The following is a 21,504-nucleotide window of genomic DNA, read 5'->3' on the forward strand; positions in this document are numbered from 1 at the left end:
TTAATTCATTGTGAAAGTGTCATTTTTGGCCTAAATTAATGTATTTTCCCAAAAAATTCAAAAGTTTCTAAATCTCACTTCTATTTTGTTTTAGCCCATGTGAATCACTTAAAGGGTTAATAGACTTAATAAAAGTTGTTTTATATATGTAGAGGCGTATAGTTTCTGTAGGGTAATTTATGGGTTTTACTATTATTGAGGCCTTCTGAATCACGTGAAACCTGAGTTGTCCCTCAAAATGTGAATATTGGTGATTTTCATGAAAATTAGAAAATTCGCACCAAAGTCCTAAGCCTCATAACATCCTAGAAAAATGAAAGAACACATAAAATATCATTACAACATAAAGCAGACATTCCCAAAGTTATCAAGCTTTATAGGTATTTTAACTATATGCCTGGAAAGCAGAACATTTCAAACTTTGAAAATAAAGAATTTTTCCAAACGTTTGCCAAATTTTTTTTTTTTTTTTTTTAATGAAACGCAAAACTTATCACTTAAATTTTACCAGTATCATGAAGTACAATGTGTCACGAGGAAATCACCTGGATATGTTTTAGCATTCCGAAGTTATAACCAATAATTGTTACACATGTCAGATTATAAAAATAAAGTCTGGTCACTAACCTGACAACAAGCTTCAATGATAAGGCGTTAAAAGTTACTAAGTGAATCTTTTTAGCACATGTCCAGGTGACTTACATTTTTTCAGGTGAACAGATAAGATTCAACATAAAAGAAAAGATAATACCCTATTTTAGGGTTTTGCTAATTTAGTGGGGGTAAAAGACGGTGATTCAGTTGGTAACTGTTATCTGATATCTTAAAAAATGAAATAATCCAAAATTTCAAACATTCTTGCTTTTAACAGATGAAAGATCATGCTCTACTTGATACCCATTTATGACAAGACTAATGGGACCTCTTAGTTCTCAAAATTAAAGCCAATGAAGTGATATATTTAGCTTTGCTAATATGTTCACTTTGTATTCTTATAGTTAACATTATACTTCAGGTAGTTATTATCTTTCCTGCAGTTCAGTATCTTGTATTACATTTTTCCCATAAAAGGACTGGTGTTCATGTCGTCTGTTCTTTTAGTGTAACAAGATGTATATGTTATTTAAAGCCTAATGTGAATAGGAAGAGCAGGGTCAGTTAAAGTTTACCATTGTTGTGAATGACTGAAGTGATTATTGCAAGGAAGAACTCATTGACATCTTGTAATCAGCAAATATCAAGATTCATTTATCAACTTTAATCAAATTCCAAACCAATGCATTGTGGAAAACACAGCAAAACATGTTGACGGTGTGCATGCTGAAAATCTACATTTTAATTTAAGCTAATTGAATGTTGACTGCATCCAGAAGTTTACTCATATTGTAAAGGAAGAGCGGCATCTCTTGCTTCACAATATTCACATTTTCTAACTCTGACCCTAGGACGACAGAAATATATTAACCACTTTTGTAAAATAACTTTATACTCTGCCTTGTCTATACAGAGCCATCTTTATACCACAGCTAAGTAGACAAGTAAACAATGACATTACTGATACCCAGTGCACATTGGTGTTTGTTAGTCATTGTCCAGCATCATTGAAATGTTGCCATCTTATATATATGTCATACAGATGTGTTCATTACTTGCCTTTCCTCTTGGCTCAATATGAGATGAATGTTGTGACATTGTCGTCTTTGAACATATCATTTTGCAATACTCTGCATTTCTCTATTCCATATGTTTCCATGTGCAGCCTTTTGAGGATTCTGCAATACTCTATTGAATTTGTATTTTAAAGGGGACCTGTCACCAGAAATAGACCTAATGTACCAGTAACAGTATGTTGTCAAAAGCTTAACAGCTTCTAAATAATGTTCCATGTTTCATTGACCAGTGTGGTTATATCATCCAGAGTCAACTTTGAAGTGAGTGATGTCATGTATTTATAAAGTCAAGGAGGCACAGAATTTAAAACTTAAGTAAAGCTTTCCATGCCTCAGAACACCCCCTTCACTGTAATTAATGGAGACATTGGGGGTCATTTACTAAGGGCCTGATTCACGTTTTCCCGACGTGTTACCCGAATATTTCCGATTTGCGCCGATTTCCGATTGGATTGTGGCGCATCTGCGCTGGCATGCACGCGACGGAAATCGGGGGGGGGGGGCGTAGCCGAACAAAAACCCGACACATTCGGAAAAACCGCAGCATTTAAAACAAAAAATTTGTCGCGAAAATAACACTTACCTTCACTATGTATTGGCCGGTGAATTTCAGGGCATTCCAGCGCGCCTCCGGGGAACTTCAGCGCAGCAGCGCCACCTGGTGGACGGCGGAGGAACTACCTTAGTGAATCCCGGCCAGACCCGAATCCACCACAGAGAATGCGCCGCTGGATCGTGAACGGACCGGGTAAGTAAATCTGCCCCATTATCCGGAGACATTACTAACCACGTCTACTGAAGTCCAATGCATATTCTCAATCAGGTTTCCGAGGTAGGGTAAATTTTACTTCAGTGTTGAACTCTCTGTCTCTCTGACTTTATGAAAGAAACATAACCTAGAAACTGTTCAGCAGCATACTGATAATAATTTAGGCCAACCTGTTTTAAATTTAAATGAAGCCTTGTTTAGTTGCCGCAGAAATTTAAAAAAAAATTGTGCCATATGACACAGATAATACACCAATAGAATTTTTAGAGGTGGACGAGTTTGGACTACTATTCCCACGTTTATGCAACAGATATACCTACTAAGTATACCAAAAGTAAATGCATTTTGTTATGTAAATGGTATCTCCTTAACGATTAAAATTTGACAAACTGCATAGGAGCAACAAACAGATTAAACATCGCCGGGGTGTAAACATGATAATGCTAATGTACCCCTACAAATAGTAAAGTGCTAAATCACAATAAGACCAGATTCAGTCCAAGATAGATGTGAACTTCAGCAATGGAACTCAAGTTAGAGTATGGTACTTAAACTCTATATAACCCTGTGGTAGACAAGGATATTAGTGGATGATATATGGTACCTAAAAAAACCAGCAAGGGAACAAAATTAAATAACGTATACCGACCACGAGCTATAAAAACCGGCCCTGACCCGTATTTCGCTACAAGTTAGCTTTGTCTGGGAGAATTGAGTTCCGTTGCTGATTTTCATTTTGATCTTGGACTGAATCTGGTCTTATTGTGATTTAGCACTTTACTATTTGTAGAGGTATATTAGCATTATCATGTTTACACCCGGCCAATGTGTAATCTTCTGGCTGTTTGTTGCTCCTATGTAGTTTGTCAAATTTTAATCGTTATGGAGATTCCATACGCATAATAAAATGAATCATTTAAACCATTGGGATTTTGTGCATATACTTTTGGTATAGTTAGTAGGTATATCAAATGACACAGATGACACACCTCTTTTAATTCAGTCAGTATGATCATGGAGATACAAAATTAAAATTCTAAACTTAAAAAAACTGATTCTTGCAATTTTCTGACACCAGTAGCTTTATAAGGTCTACTTTTTTATGGGACAATTGCAACTTTTTTTATATTGACCAATGGAAAATTTTGGAATGCAGAGATACTTGGCATTTTTATTATTTTATTAGTTTTTTTTACAATCCCATTTTCGGTTTGAGCACCACAGAAAGTCTGATCACTTATACAGTATAAGGCTACATGCACATTGCCATTGCCCGCCGCACCATAGTACGGTGGGCACGCGGCAGCGCACGGGGAGAGGAGGAGGAGGTGAGCGCAGCTCACCGCCGCCCCTCTCCATAGGGACATGTCCTATCTTCTCCTGGGCTACAGAGCGGTACCGTACCATGCTTGTACAGTGCCGTGAGCCCATAGAAGTGTATGGGGGACGTATATCGGCCGTATATACGTCAGCCATATATAGGTCCCCCATTCATGTGTGTGAATGCAGCCTAATGCAGTACTACTATATTATGTTGACTTAGAGAATAAATATGTAATGTTGTTTATGTCATATAGTGAGCAGGGTGAACTAAATTTTTTATACCCTTGAAAAAAATTTAGCAAAAATGTCATTAAATCTAATTCATTTTTCTAATTTATTTTTTAAATTATGAGTTAATGCCATCAAGTGACACCATATATCAACAGAAAAGGTCAAAGTGTTTGTCACAGCCACCATCAAAATCATCATAAACTTACTTGAATTAAATCTCTCTTTTAGGTTCAGCAAAATCTGCATATGTCACAATTCCAAATGTTATCTGTTAATAATGAGTATTGGAGTTATAAGGGATACCTATGATATGTAAAGTGCATTATTAAGCATAAACAGACACCTTGTTTGCAATCAAAGTGCTCTTCTCCTTTTTTATCTGTGTGTATGTGTATTAAGATTCAATAATTCAGTTGTCTTTCTACTCTAGAATGAATTAGTGGGTTCTTAATGTACCATAATGATTGATTCTAAAGATTACCACACATCATGTTTTTGTACATCTGCTGTAACATAGACAGCCCATTATGTGCTTACTCATATCGTGGCGGGGGCCTTCTGGCAATGAATACTTCATAGTCTGATACAGTAAGCAATAAATGGTATGCCTATATTTTACCTTACTTAATGAAAAACTAGAATCACCTTGTTGTCAGTATCACTTATTTTACATTGTGATTTCTCTAAGTGGGAAAGTAACTACAACACAATAATTAAATTAAACTCAATACATTGTTTACCTGTTACTTTTATGCATGCATTTTAAGTCATATGTCAATTGGGCACAAGTATCAAAGTTTTGATTTGCCCTTTTCATTTTGTTTTGTGCGATTTGGATTTGTGCTCATCATGGCTGAAAGACACCAGAGTGTTGCTTAGTTGTAACATACGTGATGTCCTTGATGCAATATGAATAAAGACCAATACCTTTTGAAGCAAGAGAGCTGGATCTTTTAGTTCATTTGGGAAATGCTAACTCTCCCCCTCTCTCCTCCTGTTTCCCTCATGCATTGTGATGCAAGCTCAGCTCACGTCTGCATGAGAGGGGAGGTAGGGAGCAGGATGGTTGGAAAAGGGGAGAGCTAGGAGTGCAGTGATGACACAAAGACTTACAAACTATCACAGACACCCCCATGAGTGAATCCTGAAAGGGGGAGATGTAAAGTTTTATATACCTTTAAAACTGAATAAAACTAATAATGTTTATTATAAAAGAATATTTTTAATTAATATTAAACAACCAATGTTAACCTTTTATTTGGTCAAAAAGTAAAATCCTGATATGTTTCCTGTATATCATGCAGTATCAAGTATAGATAGTAAATACAATGGTTTATCCAGCTTTTTCTTTGAAATGATTATTTAAAATGTCTTTATTCTAGGTTTGGTTGTGTGGTGGAAGCATGGAAGTTCTGCCATGTTCAAGAGTGGCCCACATAGAACGTAAAAGAAAGCCATATAATAATAATATTGATTTCTACACAAAGAGAAATGCTTTACGGGTAGCTGAAGTTTGGATGGATGACTACAAATCACATGTTTACATTGCATGGAATTTACCATTAGAGGTAAGTAATAAAGTAATAATAAATAACATTAGGCTAAGAATATTCATAATCATCCAATTTATTATTTTTATGATTATTGTATACTATCATGACAGCTTTATCTTTTACAGAACCCGGGAATTGATATTGGTGACATATCAGAAAGAATTGCTTTAAGAAAAAACTTGAAGTGCAAAAACTTTCAGTGGTACTTGGATAATGTTTATCCAGAAATGAGAAGATACAATAATACTGTTGCTTATGGAGAGGTAAAATTGCATGCATGCAAATCCTTTCACTTGTGAATGTTGTTTTGGCTGCTGTAGGAAAAAACTATTGTGTGGAGGAGGGCTACGGCAAATTATTATCACCAATGAAAAAATTAATGGAGCACTCTGGCACACTAGTGGAAAGGGCTATGACAGTGATGGCAAACCTTTTGGAGACAGAGTGCCCAAACTACAACAAAAATCCACTTATTTACTGTTAAGTGCCAACATGGCATTTTAAGCAGTAACTTATTGCTACCTGTTCTTCAAATCTTTCAATCGTATCGGCCCCCTGAGGAAACCAATATAATTGAAAAAAGCAGGGCAAATTCAGACTAAGACATTGTAGCTTCCCTCCAGGGTCTCTCAGTAGAGGAAGAACAGTGAGTCAGCAGGAAGACCTCCAGAGATATTGCAGTTCTTTCAACACCTTCTCAATTTTCATACATTTCCAAACAGCTTTAAAAAAGGCATCTCTTGCCTGGGGCTGCAGGAAGATTTGGAGGATTTGGTCCTATTTGGTGAACTCTGTCCTGGTCTGAGTGCCCACCGAAACTGCTCTGAGTGCCACCTCTGGCACCCAAGCCATAGGTTCGCCATCACTGGGCTAGGAGATGCCAGATAGAAGAGGTGTTGATAGGTCCTGTAGTTCTGACCTCATCTTCACAGAGAAAAAGCAGTTCTGGGGGGGCTAGGGTATGGATTTTATAAACCATTACCTCTTAATAAAGGCTTAACCTCTTAATGCCGAGGCCACTTTTCACCTTCCTGACACGGGCCATTTTTTTTTCAAATCTGCCCTGTGTCACAATAAGTGGTTATAACTTTGGAACACTTTAACATATCCAAGTGATTTTAAAAAAAAAATTCTGGTGACACTTTGTACTTGTTTCGTGGTATGTTTTGCATTTATTTATGAAAAAACTGATATTTGTTGAAAATTTGGAAACATTCTTGATTTTTGAATTCAAATTGTTCTACTTTTTTCATACATTAAAACATAAAACTTATAAACTGAATATCTGGTTTATGTTGACATGGTTTTTGTAAGATGTTATGGGACTTTGAACTTTAGGTGTGATTTTTCCACATTTTCATAAAAAACACAAAATCATGCTTTTGATAGAACCTGCTCTGATTTCAAGTCCCTTTAAGAGGCCTAAATAAAATCAAAACTCCATAAATTACCTTATTGTAGAAACTAAACCCCTTAACATTTGTAAAACATCTTTCATGGAGTTTGCTAACCCTTAAATTGTTTTACAGGGGATGAAACAAAATTGTGTGCAATTTAGAAATTGTAATTTTTTTTTGGCTAAATGAATGTGGATAAAATGCCAAAAATGCTCCACAAAGTTTGATAGCCAATTTCCTTTGAGTACACCATGGGCACACGCAAGGGCGTTAAAGGGAAGGTGCACCATTCAGAGCAGATTATGCATAGTCCCTTTTTATTGGCTATACATTCTTTATTTTTTGGGAAAATTTGGACCAATAAGGGCTTACTTTAAGCGACATAAGATGCCCTTTACAAATACTTCATTTTAGTTGGTCATTGGCTTATTCATGAGATATTAACTCTTAAAAGTACTGTATGTAGCAAAAGAAAATCGAAAATTCTGGTTTAATTTCTTCTTGTATTTTTGGGAGGTCGTACACCGTTCCATAGAAATAACATATTATCTTTATACTATGGATCATTACGATTACGTTGATACCTCAGTTATATAGTTTTTATTATATTTTTACAATTTTATTGTTGAAAAACTAATATACAGAAAATCTCATTTATTTTCGTGTTGCCATCTTTTTGGAGACACAACTTTTATATTTTTTTAATTGACAGAGCTGGTTTAGGGCTTAATGTTTACATGTTGGGTTGTCCTTTTCATTGTTTTTTTTTTTACTTTTTACTGCTACTTATCCTTTTTGTGTTTTTTTTTTCACTTTTCAAAGATTTTCTATAGATTTTTGAGCAGGGTACAACAATGGTTATACAAAACAAAAATTATATAAAATATTATAGAAGATATTTTAGGATACAATACCTTGTCACCATAAAACATTTTTCTTGGTGCAACTTTTTTCCCGGAGTGAGCTACATATAAAACATACTGTAAAGGCATTTCACAACTAATGAATAACATTTACCTCTGTAAACTCAAGTTGTTGTTTCTGCAAGTTAATAAAGCATATCATAAAGAAAAATATGAAGTGTCCATTGTTTACAGTATCTTTCTTTTCGCTCAGACTTCAGCTTAGCAAAGGTCAGATTGTCTTCATTCCTGTTTTTCAAAAGTCCTCAAACCAGTTAAATTCTAACTGCTTTGTAGAAGTGGTTTCCTAAAGTCGAATGTCAAAAGGACTTTTTTTGTCATTTATTTCTATGGCACTCACACTGTTCTATAAAAACTTAGAAAGGAAGCTGGTCATCTTTGTTAGAATGACAAACAAATAAGGGGCCAATGTGACCCAATTTTATTTTTTTTTAAAAACACACATTGTAGATAAATTCATGAAAACTCACTAATTATATTTGAGCTCAACATATTGCAAATAAACTGAGACAAACCCCCTAGACTTGAAAAGGACTTGCCATCAAGTACACATTACAACAGTCAATATAAGTCATTGTACATAATTTCATTTATTTTTTTTGTGTGTGGTAGGGGAGACAATCCTTCATGCCAGAATTTGAATACGCTTAGGTTTTGATACATTCCCCAATAACTATTCGGAATCACTTGCTATATGTAAGTAGATTACTAGTTTGCATGGTAAAAATGCAGCATATTAGAGAATCATTTTATCATACTTTTTAAAAGAATTATTTTATTAAACATCTCAAAATTGTCTTCATAAAAAGCAAAAAAAACCCATGTTTTTGTTTCCACAGCTGCGGAACAACAAAGCTAAAGATGTTTGTCTAGACCAAGGCCCACAGGAGAATCATACAGCTATAATGTATCCGTGCCATGGATGGGGCCCTCAGGTTAGATCTCTTCCTATTTGTTTTATGGATCACAATTCATCAGTTAGAGACAGCTATTGATGATTATAAAGATTTACACAATTGAGCAGCAATGCTTTGGTCATTCTAGAATAATGAACTTGAGGTAATTGCATTACTTTAGGGCTTGTTTATCAAGCATAAATATCCATAAAACCACTGAAGTGGTATTATTTCTGACTTTTTGTCAGCAAATCTAATTATCAAGCGCATCTGCAGCAGATTCATTAGCTTCATCAAAAATAATGTACTAATAGAAGTCTTCCTATTTAATAGGGGCTATTTGAAACACCAACTTACCTGCAGATTCTTTGGACCAATGTCTTAGTAACCCAAATAGCTCTTTATGAACTCAGTCCAAGCCATATTTATATTTAGAAATATAGAGCCTGGTATCACAGGGAAGCTAAGGTTTACTCCATAGATCTGCATTGTGCACAATCATGGTGTGGCATGGCATGGTGCATGCACCATAACTGTGCTTTCTATGGACATTGGTGGGAAGAGTGACAACACCCTTATCAATATCCACCAGCACAACCATGTGTATGTAGCCTTAGTGTCACAAATAACCCAGAACCACATACTTACAGTATATTCTCTTGTGTTTGTGTTGGAAAGGAATATAAATAAAACTGTAAGTGTACTTTAAATAACGATTCCAAGCTTTAAAACTATGTTTATATTCAGGAGGTGACAATATATTTTATTAAATGGGTTTCTCCATGAAAGAAAGTTATCTTATTTTAATTCCCTAGTCATGTTTGCACAATAATTTTTCACCCCCTTACTTTACAATTTTACTCAGTTTATTGCCGTTTTAGCTCCATTCACACAGATGTGAGATGTTGTGTGCCTAACATGTGCTTAGATTATGAGGGTACAGGGTTTATTTACACTTTTATTAAAGAGGACCTGTCACCAGATTTGCCCCCCCCCCCCCCGACTAACAATGCCTACTAATAAATGGTTACAAGTCCTCCCTATATCACCTAAAATTAGCTGCCAGTGGGGCACTGCACCTTCATTTTTCGAATATGCAAATAAGCTTTTCTGTCTCATCTTTGACTCTTCTCCTCTCTCAGGCTGCCAGTGAGTCACGGCCCAATATTCTGAAAGCTCTGTGTCTCTTCAAATCCCTGCGCTGCCTCCTTTTACTTAGGGACTGTCTGCTAATATTCAGCTACAGACATATAAAGCTTTGTACAGATGGGAAATATTGTGTCAATCCTTTCATACAGTGTCTTGTGTTACATTCATGTCATGTGACCAGTGATATCATCGCAGGTCTCTCAGCCTTCTAATAATAGCAAACTGTACACCATGTATGTGATTACATGAAGTCAAAGCAGCCTTGATGGAGGATGAGGAGGAGTAGAAGTCCATGGAGGCAGATGTGACTTCATGTGGTTAGATGCATACATGGGATACAGTTTGCTATTACTAAGAGGAGGCTAAAGGACCTGAGATGATGTCACTCTGGTCACATGACATGAACTGTGACCAGTAAGGAGGCATAAGGCATGGGGAGGATAAGATGGGAGGGGCCAGATGAGAATGACACGCCCTCTCTGATGCCAATTTAATAAAAGGTGATTTCTGTGGATGTAAGCAAAACAATTTTTAGCTAAAAGAAGGGTGTCACGAAGTGAATAGAGCTCTATAGGTACCTGTCAGTGGCTGTGAATGTGGTGACAGGTTCCCTTTAAGCTTCTGAACATTCTACAAGTACCTCAAAGATATTTCCTAAAAAGATAGTTTGGTGTTGTGCAGGTGCTGAGAGCGTTTGGGAATAGATTTAGCGTAAATATGCCATATTCCATAGGTGGAGGGTTGCTGCACTCCCTAGTGTAAGTGTACTCCATGATTGAACTTAAGATTGGGGTTCATCACAATGATCCACCATGTCTCCCCTACAATCTAGATAGATTGGGGGTTATTTATCATTAGGCTGGCTTCTTTGCACAGTTCTATGTCTATTTTTGGAGCTCTGTTGTCCATCAAATTCATTAAAGTGCCTTTGGTCCTTTAATAAATGTTCTTATGCTCTAATTGATGTGCATTTGTTTTTTAAAAAGTCCCAAAAAGTTGCAAAATGCTTAATAAGTCCGAGCTCATCCGTCAGCAAGGGATTGGAGTGACTATACAACTTTTTATGGGACCTTTTGCGAAAGTTCCAATATATAAATCTTTCTTTCCAAGGTGTTGTACAAGCAGTAGTTCTTTTTTTACGCCAGATTAATCAAAAGGTGGAAATAGTCCCTTGCAACTTTTTAGCAGTGAAAAACCTCAACGTGACCTTTTTTTAATCCAAAAAAGATAAAACCAGACAAAACCAATGATAGATAACCACCATTATCTACATGATGCATCTCATAATATGTACAATAAAGATATACATATTGGGGCAGATTTATCAAGCTGTCTAAAAGTAAGAATGAGCTTAGTTGCCCATTGCAACTGATTACATCTCAGCTTTCATTTTACCACTGCTCATTAATATTTTAAAGGGGAGCTGTAATTGGTAGTCATGGGCAACTAAGAACATTCTTACTTTTAGGCAGCCTGATAAATCTGCCCCATTATGTTACTATGCAGGTAATATAGAAACTGCGACCAATCATGCAATTTAATTATAAATCAGTTTTCAGCAGAGGTATACAGTAGTTCTGCAGTCTGGGGAACTTCCACTACTGACTGCGTTCTAATAAAATCAGATTATGGAATATATTTATATTTATACAGTATATTCTTTTCTCCATCCCTACATGGAAATATCCAAATTATAGAGAAGTGGCAAGGCTCTACCATGAGTGTAAATAGTAGAGGTGACAAAGTGAACCCATGTATCCTAACAAGATGAAATGTAACTGACAACCACAGGTATTCTCACTTGACATTGCATTTGAGAACCTGCCTCCTCAAAACCCTCTTCAAACACTCCCAGTAACCCATACAGTAACCCTTCTGGGTACCTCCAGATCCATCTCTGTTCTGCAGACAATTAATATGTAGTATTACTATTTTCAACCACCTTATTAGCATCAGTGATTTCCAGTAACCTAATGTGAGTTTGCAGGTCTTGAACCCTAAATATAGTGGAGTCAAATCCCCCAGAATTAAATACTTTTACTTTAGGAAAAATGTTTGTGATCTGTCTGCAGCAGGAGATGGTCACACCAAGCTTCCTTAACTTCTACACAGGTCTTTTCCACTTTAGCTGAAGGATAAGAAACAGTCTCTCAACGTCCTCTCAGTCTCTCAATGTGTAGTTAACACATTGATGTATGGGGAGTTGCCTTTCATGGTGGCACTGAGGCATAGCAGTCATAATCAGAACCTGGAAAACATTTTTCCAGATATCCTTCAAAGAAATATCAGTGGAGCATGGATGGCCCTTTATGTCTTTATAAACATGAAAAGGTGGCCCACAAAGGCAGAATTTCCATAATGACTTTAGTTTCGTCCATGATCTAGCTTTGTAGTCTGAAATTTTTTGTATAAATTCCCCTCTCATATAAGTTTTCATATAATCCTACACAATCTCTTTCTGTACAACTTAATTATCACCTTCATACATATACAACTTAGAATACACTGAGAATACATGATTTTTTAATTAAACAGCTATTCATTGTCCAATGTGAATGACTCCAACAAATAAACAAGTGACAAACAATGTTCCTCATTGTTATACTTATGAGGATTCCTTCTTTGTAGCATATTACAGATAGAAGTGCACTGTGGTTGCCATAGTGTAGCTATGTTTTCTTTGAGCTCCCCTTACACATTCATTCCAAGCATTTTACAGTTGTGCACTATTCTACTGAGCTTTCAGTGCTGGAATATTTGGAATTTGCTAATACATTATTATTTATACCTGTTGTTTGGTAAATAGCAACCCAAATATGTTCGTTGTTGTTGCTAAGCAATACAGACCAAGATGAGCTAATGATGCATAGAGATCTTCACGCTTCAGAGAGCACCCCATTCAGTTGATGTTTGTTTGTCTGTGGATGGGGCTCATATTATTGCATACCATCAGCTGTATTCTCCTTTACCGGATTCTATAAAATTGTGGCATCCAGCAAGAACATAATATAGGGTCTACATTAATATAAAGTAAAGTATACCACAATGAGGATGCACATATATCATTGAACAGTAGAAAAAATCTCCTTTATTGAAAGAAAAATGTAGTTTGGTAATTATTTAAAAAAAATCCTTTAAAATTTAGAATGATTGAGACATCAATATTTGATACAGTTTTATTATACAGTGATATGACATTTCTAGATGTTATTTACTAACACATAGAACACATTTTTCTATGAAGAATGTTTCAAATCTTTGAGAATTGTTACAAGTTTTTTTTTTTGTTACTACTCCCTACATGCCCTAAAAAACTGTGACCAAAAAGTAAATGTTATTTGACCAGGAAACTTTTTGCCACATTTAAGCTAGTTCCCTCAAATGTTTTCTGGAAAGTCTCATACTTTTTTAAAAATTTTTTGTAATTATGCCTTTAGAGTAGTATATAATAAAATGTATAGTAAAATGCTCAATTACTTCTATTGTCTCTCCTCTGAACTACACAAGTTTGGTATGTTTTTCCTGGCAAATTAAAATGAGAAGATTAAATCAACATCTTAATTTATTATTATTATAATTATAACTAAAAATACAATGTTGGAGTGCTTTTTATGGTAAATAGGAATAGAAGAAGAGTGAAGAATAAGCAGACAAGAAACTCTATGTTCAAGTCTGTGCCGAAAAGTGCAGGTTCAGGTCCCCAAACCTGGACTTCAGCCAGGAGTTCAGGTTCAGTGTTCTGGCTTTTCCCCTCCACTAACAACTGCCACCAATCAAGGGTGTTAACCCTTTAAGTTCTGGCACGCATGCGTGGCAGGCATTTAAATGCTGGCACATAGCGCAATCTAAATGCATTTAAATGCTGGCAGTGCAGCATGGTAAAATAAAGCAACAAAGATCAAAGTAAAATTTAAGACTGATACTAAAATGCAAAGATTTAATTCATGAAAAAAAGATTTATTCATATGAACCAATGTAAGAACCGATCCAGTGCCAGAAATACATTATCTTTGATTGATGAAGTCAAAAATTTAAAATTTAAATTTCAAAGTTCATATGTCCTACTTTTATTAACACTTTCTGCACAGTAAATTGAAAAAAATAGCTCAAATGGGTTTATTCTTATAAAAAATGTCTGCATTTATTATGGCGCCTAAATAACAGAAAATGTTTGTTTTGGGTCAGTACACATACAGCAATAAGAAATGTATTTTTTTATCAAATGACACTAATTTGCATAACAAAATAGTTTTTGGGAGAAAATACTCATGGTATCATCACCCTTCAAGCACCATTTTAGTGTCAATGCAGCTATGTGAAGGAATATTGTTTTGTTTTTATTATATAAAGCTTAAACTTTTCCTCAGAGGAACCCTGTCTGCCTTTGATGTCATGGACAACCCACAATTGCTTCTGCAGAGGGTCACTCGGTGACAGAAGGAGCTTACTCCCTCTGCACATGCTTAGGCAACTGCTGCAAATTGCCCCCTCTTAGACACCTCTGCTCCTGCTGCAATTTGCCACAGAGATCAGTTGACAAAGTGTTATATGTTCATTATTAATCATCTTAGTAAATAAAGTGGATATCATTATTATTGTTGTTGCAGTTTTCGGCTAGTATCTTGTATACTTACAGCTTATAACATTGCCATGTATTTTCTTTATGTAGTAATAACTCTAGATCTTTTCTGTGTTCACAGCTTGGGAGATATACAAAAGAAGGTTACCTCCATTTGGGTACGCTAGGGAGCACAATCCTCTTACCTGACACCCGTTGTTTAGTGGATAATAAAAAAAGTAAATTTCCCCAACTTATGGATTGTGATAAGGTGAAAAGCACACTGCATAAGCGCTGGAGCTTTATACAGGTAACTACTGCTTAGTCAGCGGACATTTACTTGTAGCCCCTGCATTTCATAAATTTTGTTTTTTGGATATAAGAAATATGTAACATATGGCAAAAGAGTTATTGTATTTTTAAATTTAAGTGCAAATGATTTTCTGAATATGGTCAGTTTCTGTACATTGTGCTGCCATTCAAACAAATATTTTATAGTTTTCCAAGCAACAGTTATCAATCATATAATTTCTGATACCATTCTGGAGAACTGCAGGAAAAAAATTACTGAAGTCTGTATAACTGTTGTCAAAAAGATTATGCATCAATAAAGCGTGATGCACAAAACACATACACAAAATAGTGATTAGATTTAGAAACCAAAATGAAGGTAACTTCATAAGTCGAGATACCTTGTCAATGAAATGATGGCAGAAATGATTAATTTAAGTTTACTGGGCTTAGGTAAGTGCTGCAAGTGACCAGGCAGCAAATGCTTCTGAGTACAACAAATCCATAGTTTTTCTGTGTATATAGATCATAAAGTATTGCTATTAGATTCAGCAATACATGCAGCTTTTATGTGGTTGCAATATTGTAATATCTTATCGGGTTCTGTATGGTAGTTCTACTTAAAGGGGTTTTCCCATCTGGGCATTCACATTTAATTAAATTCATCTGCCTTCTGTAAACATTTCTTCAATTGGATGTTATTGAAAAAAATGTTCCTGTGTGAAAATAATTTCTCATAAATGTAGTCATGTTGTCCCTTAGAAACGAGATAGCTTCCTTCGAAACGACCACCTCACATTTTGGCACCAGTGGCCAGACATGTAATATTGAGCCCTGTTTGACCACCTGGATGCAGCGGTCATAACTACAGGACGGTTGTGGGACATGTAGTAACTCCCAGACATTTCATATACAAAAACCTTTTGTTTCTTTGTGCTATCCCTCCAGCAGAGGGACCATATGACTACATTTATGAGAAATTATCTTCACACAGGAAAATATTTTTAATAACATCTAATTGAATAAATGTTTATATATGGCAGATATGGCGGAAGAAACTGAATGTGAATGCCCAGATGAGAATACCCCTTTAAAAGGAGTCTGCCAGCTCCAAAATCACCATGTAATAACACTACTAAGTTGGGTAATTTATTAGCCTGCCATATGTGCATTGTGGGTGGCAAGCAACAGGCCATGTGTCGTTTCTTGTGGCCTTTCTGACATTGGTGGTTACACCGCTGACATTCATAGAAAGTGACTGCTAGCACTGCAAAGATGGCCACAAATAGGTTCCACCCTAGGAGTCAGCACATTCCTGTAACATATCAGTTCTATGGAATGAAAGGTGATTTGAATTTTTATTTATTTATTAATTTTTTTTTACTATCCAAGGGTACTTTAGTACAGTATTTCAGTATATAGAGAATTTTCTATGGATCTTTAACACTTTTATAGTTTCTGCTGAATGCCTGGTCCTGGAGTCTCAGACAGACTTGTCATGCCAACAGATCGTCACTTCCTGATGATGTCACGGGGAGAAACGATCTGATCCAAGATGGCGGCACTCATGCACCACCGGCATTTACCTGCCATCGGTTGCAGCGAATGGTTAACACATGCGATCAATGTGAGCATTGGGTGTTGGCTGTATATTGCATATTGCCCTGTATGAAGAGGGCTCACTGACTGTACATCATAATGCGTTAAAGGGTTTTTTCCATGACAGAAGGTTCTCAAATTTTAAACCCCAGTTATGATTACACAATCATTTTTTCCTCCTTACTTTACAATTTTACAGTTTTATTGCTGTTTTAGCACCTATTACTCAGTGATGGTCAGTGTAAAATGCCAGTGTGTGGGCGGGTACTCTCCAAGCAGACACTTTATGATTTGTCTGTGCTTATAATCTGGTTACATTTTCAAGGTCCAAGTTTATCTACACTTTTATTTAGCTTCTGAACACTCACTAGTATCTGACACATAGAAAAAGAGAGATGAGACGGATCCATGAAATGGATATAACACACAATGACACTCTCCAGCTGTGCTTACTCAGCTATATCACACACACAGTCAGCTCTACTGTACCTTCTTCACATGATATAAAGATCTTATCTTGCCTGTAGCTTGTAGATTTACTTTCCTCATGCTGCTGTTTGCCAGCAGGAGGTCTGTGCGTGTGAACTTGTCTTGGAATGCAGGGAATGCTCTATTTTTGTTAGAGATTAGAGAATGTGTTATTTTGTTATCTTGAGTATATTTAAGAATCTTGTCTGTGTGGGAATACCCATTTAAGGTGTTTAACTGCTCAGTGACATACATCATCCTCTTTTTACAAAAATATTGATATCCTTCTTAGATAGAAGTAGAAGAAAAACAATGGATACACCAGCCAACATGACCTTGTCCTTGGGGCCCTGAAAAGCTAGGAATCTCATCTTTCAGATTTAATCAGGCTTGTGGTTCTATGATCTATAGTAGCAGTTAAAGAAATAGGCAGGAACTGGATATTTATCTACAGCTTACATTTCATGCCACTTTTCAGGCATAGAAGCAATGAAATAATCGCTAACTCTTGTGCAATGCAAGAATTTGAGATTAAAACAGCGAATACGGTGTCTACGTTCTTTTGAAAATGCAGCAAACTTTTGTTTGCTGGTTTTTATGCAAAACTACGCCAGGCCTACTATCATATGTATGATAAATCTCCCTCCATGTCTTTTACTGTAGATGCCTTATATCTAATATATTACAAACAGGATTGTCATAAGTATTATAGAACCCAAGATATGGGCAACTGATGTGACACTCTCCCTTCACCCTCTAGAAAGGGACTCAAATCAAACAAAAGTGAACTTTTATCTATGATTTTTACATGACTTTTAAAGCAGCTATATTTAGCATAAAAGAGGGAATTTTAGAATGTGCATTTCATACCTTACCTCAAGAGGATGGAGGTTTAATGGAGTAAAGTCTTGTGACAAGGTTCCTTTAAGTTTAAACAGTTTGAAGCATATCCCCTCAAATTAACATTTCTCTTTTGAAATTATTTTGTGTTTAATTTTTCAGAATGGAGCAATAATGAATAAAGGGACAGGACGCTGCCTAGAAGTTGAAAACCGGGGCAATGCTGGAATCGATTTGATTCTTCGGAGCTGTACAGGACAAAGGTGGACAATTAAAAACTTCATCAAATAGAAACAGTGACCTATTATTCAGAGTTATTATAGACTTGATCTGAGATATTTCTACAGAATCAACTCCTGGAGTTACGTCATGTCTTCTAATGTGGAAGAAGGTCAAAATTTTTTCCTTCAGGATTTAATTTAACAGCAACCATTGAATTATTTTTTGGGATTAAACTGATCCAGTACCAAATTATCCATTTTGCATGCTTGATTGTTAGTTTAATGGAATCAAAGCTCTTTTACCTAATGTTCATAAAAATCAACTGCTATGTTGGCACAAACAAATGATAGAAAAGAAACAGGTTGTCCTTTATGCATAATTCTTTGAAATAAAGATTTGCACTTCTGAAAATAAAAGTTTTACCCAATAATGCATAATCTCAGACTCATCACAGCTGCAGATGGCCTTTAAAGCACAGCCATTAATGCAGCTATGACAAGCACCATGTTCCTTGGCCATATAGAAAATCTACCAGAAGACCTGAATTCTGATGTCAGAAAAAGGAAAAAGAACCCAAACAGCTTGTTTGTGTAGAAAAGCAGGAATGTACTATGAAGTTTACACTGGTTTTGGTAGAAGCACATTTTCGTGCGGCCTATAAAAAGTGTGTATAACACACTTTTTGGCAATGATAATCAATGTTAAAGGACACTTTTACCAGATAAGTCTTTCCAATGCTCAGTGTCTTAACCCTATAGAATTTCAAAGGCACTCCTAAAGGGACAATCCTTTCTTATATTAGCATATATTGCAAAATGACATTATAAATAGAGGTTTTGCTATATAGACACGGAGGTGTAGATTTATCAGTAGTCCATTCTAGAACTGTTCTAGTTGCCCATGGCAAACAATCAGAGCTCAGCTTTCATTTTCCTATAGCTGTTTATAAAAGTAAACCTAAGCTCTGATTGGTTCCCATGGACAACTAGAACAGTTTTAGCTCAGAAACCTATGGTAAATATCCCCTACCTAGTATGTAGACAACATAAGTGATAAGAAACTGATCAATTTGGGCCTGACCATTGGAACACACAGCTATCGGGGGACCAACAAGATCCAGTGTTTAAGCCGCCGATATTCAGATAACTATCTCCAACCTTTTGTATTTGTATTTTTAAACACAGCACATTTTGTGTTATAGGAAGGTGGGCTACATGACATACATCTCTGCATTGATGGCTACAACATTATTATTAATTATATTAGTCATAAGTCATAAATGCTGTCACTTTTCGGAATTAAAGGCAGAACTTTGTTCTTTCTAGTTATCCTCTTTTCACAAAAACTGTTTGATCAGTCTATGCCATGCCTCTGGAACGTGGCTCATTTGTGCTGTGATGCCATCTCTACAGGGCTGATGAAGAAAAGTATACCACTTTTAGTTCTATTTAGTTTCAGTTAAAAGCAGTATACTGGACTTGACTTATCTTTATCAGTCCTTCAGAGATGGTGTGGCAGCACACATGAGCACCTTTCATACATGCCATACAATATTCTCATTTTCCAGGTCAGTGGGGGTTCTAGAGGCATCACATAGACTTCTCAAACAGTGGAAAGAGGTTAACTAGGAAGTTCTGGCACCAAATCCAAAAAGCGACAGCATGAAACTGAAATTATATTTGCCACAAACAAGCTTGGCAAACGTGTGCATTTCATTAAATTGTCTAAAGTTAAAGCCTGTCATTGTTTATGGTTCTGCCATCCACTGTTTCTAAATAAACTGTATTGCCTCCCTATAGCCTAAGATACATTGTAACCAAAGCTATTAGAATTTGAAATTGGGACCTGATCTATTTAAGTGTGGTTCAGAGCTATGGTGATAAAAAAATAAAGCTGTGTCATTTACACTGTACTATAAAATGTTACCATTTTAAGATTACTGCTGATAAATAAAAGCAACAGAGCAGGTACGCAAAGCAGTAAATCTTAAATGTGTGCATTGCAGTTACTAATAGCTTCATATTATATAGATGCTGTTATTGCAAATATTAAATCAGCATCCAAACAAAACATTTTTAAACTACAATCATCAAATTCTGTAAATGAACAAGAATATATTATTGGTTGGGACATCCAATATTGTCTAATCTTCAGGTTTGCTAAGCATGTTTTTATTTGTTTTATAAACATGTCATGCGTAAATGTATTGATTTTAATGGAACTGGAAAAAAACATAGCTCACAAATAAAGAATGAAAACCATAATAAGACATGTTGTGTATGAATGCAAGACAATATTATTCATACTACTTAAAAAATGCAAGAAATGTCATAGCAACCACTAGTCAAAAGCAGTGAAGTTAACAATGGTATTCCGGGTGATAAAAGCAGTGGAAATGTAAACAATACCATCACTGGTAATCTATGGAATTGTTTCGAAGTACTACTACTCAAGCAAATCACATCAAAGTAATACAAAGATATGATCAAATATTGATTAACCTATTGAAAGGAGCGGAGCTTAAAGTATGTGTTAAAAAATTGGTAACATCTATGTTATCTAGGGCAATGTTCCCCAACCACAATGCCATGGCCCAAGACCAAGCCATGGAGCACTTACTTCTGGGCCGCGGACAAACTCTGTAAAAAAAAAATACAATATTCACCTTGCCCTTTCACCCACAACAGTCCTCTCTTCCTTTACTCCATTTCCATGTTAACGTGCATTGGCAATAGAGCAGTGCATTATTTCATGACATTGCGTCTGCCAAAAATAGAGCTATACATTAATGCAGAAGAGAAGTGAAGGAAGAGAAGACTGCTGCAGGGCAATGTAGAAGGTGAGTATTCTATAGGAAAGGGGACATTGCATGCAAACATACATTTTTGGCTATGATACAATGACACCCATCCCCCTGCCCACTGGTCCCTGGAAAAATGTATGTTCACAGCCGGTCCCTGAGCAAAAAAAAGTTTGGGAACCACTGATCTAGGCATGGGCTTTATTTTGATATTTTCTTTATTTTGTATTACTGCCGAATAAAACTAGCTGTGGTCAGTTTGTACCCAAATCACACAGTGTGGACAGTGAATTTAATGGAGTGCTGGTGAATCGTGCCCGTCTTCCCCAGGAGACAATGATCCCAGACCAAATCCTTTACAATATATAAACTGGGAAATGCAAGGCTTCAATCCTTACATTGATTGTTTTTAGAGCAATACCCTGTGCATGAAATTTTAATAATTCCTAATTTATAATACTGCATCTCTATAACAATACTGAATCTTTATAATAATCCTAATAGTAAGACAACACCTCACCCTTCTTGTGACTATGGTTATTGAAAGCATTGTATTTTATATTGTAAATGAAAGAGATCCAGACTTGGCAAATTGGCTCAAGAGAAAGAAAAGACAGTCACATAAAATACTCTAACAACAATCGTTGTGACCTTTCCATCAGAATAAAAGGTTCTTCATCTAGAGATTATTGAGGAGTTTTTCAACCATCATTTCAAAATACAATGCATTCTACATCTTCTGTTCTTTAGTCTCAGAATAATTGAATATCACAAACCTACAGTTTTTGCCAATTAATGCACTCATCTAAAATCCT

General features: G+C 35.9%; 1 protein-coding gene across 1 annotated transcript in view; it reads left to right on the top strand.

The window, feature by feature from the left end:
- Window positions 1-21,100, top strand: part of GALNT17 (polypeptide N-acetylgalactosaminyltransferase 17) — a 216,783-nt gene extending 195,683 nt beyond the window's left edge. Inside the window, exons 7-11 of the mRNA XM_072136195.1 lie at window positions 5,376-5,561; window positions 5,672-5,809; window positions 8,706-8,801; window positions 14,612-14,779; window positions 17,830-21,100. Coding sequence (XP_071992296.1) covers window positions 5,376-5,561; window positions 5,672-5,809; window positions 8,706-8,801; window positions 14,612-14,779; window positions 17,830-17,958 — 717 coding nt within the window. The 3' untranslated portion in view covers window positions 17,959-21,100. The remainder of the gene's footprint in view (window positions 1-5,375; window positions 5,562-5,671; window positions 5,810-8,705; window positions 8,802-14,611; window positions 14,780-17,829) is intronic.
- The last annotated feature ends 404 nt before the right edge of the window (window positions 21,101-21,504 follow it).

Source organism: Engystomops pustulosus, chromosome 2, assembly GCF_040894005.1.
Source record: "Engystomops pustulosus chromosome 2, aEngPut4.maternal, whole genome shotgun sequence".
Classification (NCBI taxonomy): Eukaryota; Metazoa; Chordata; class Amphibia; order Anura; family Leptodactylidae; genus Engystomops; species Engystomops pustulosus.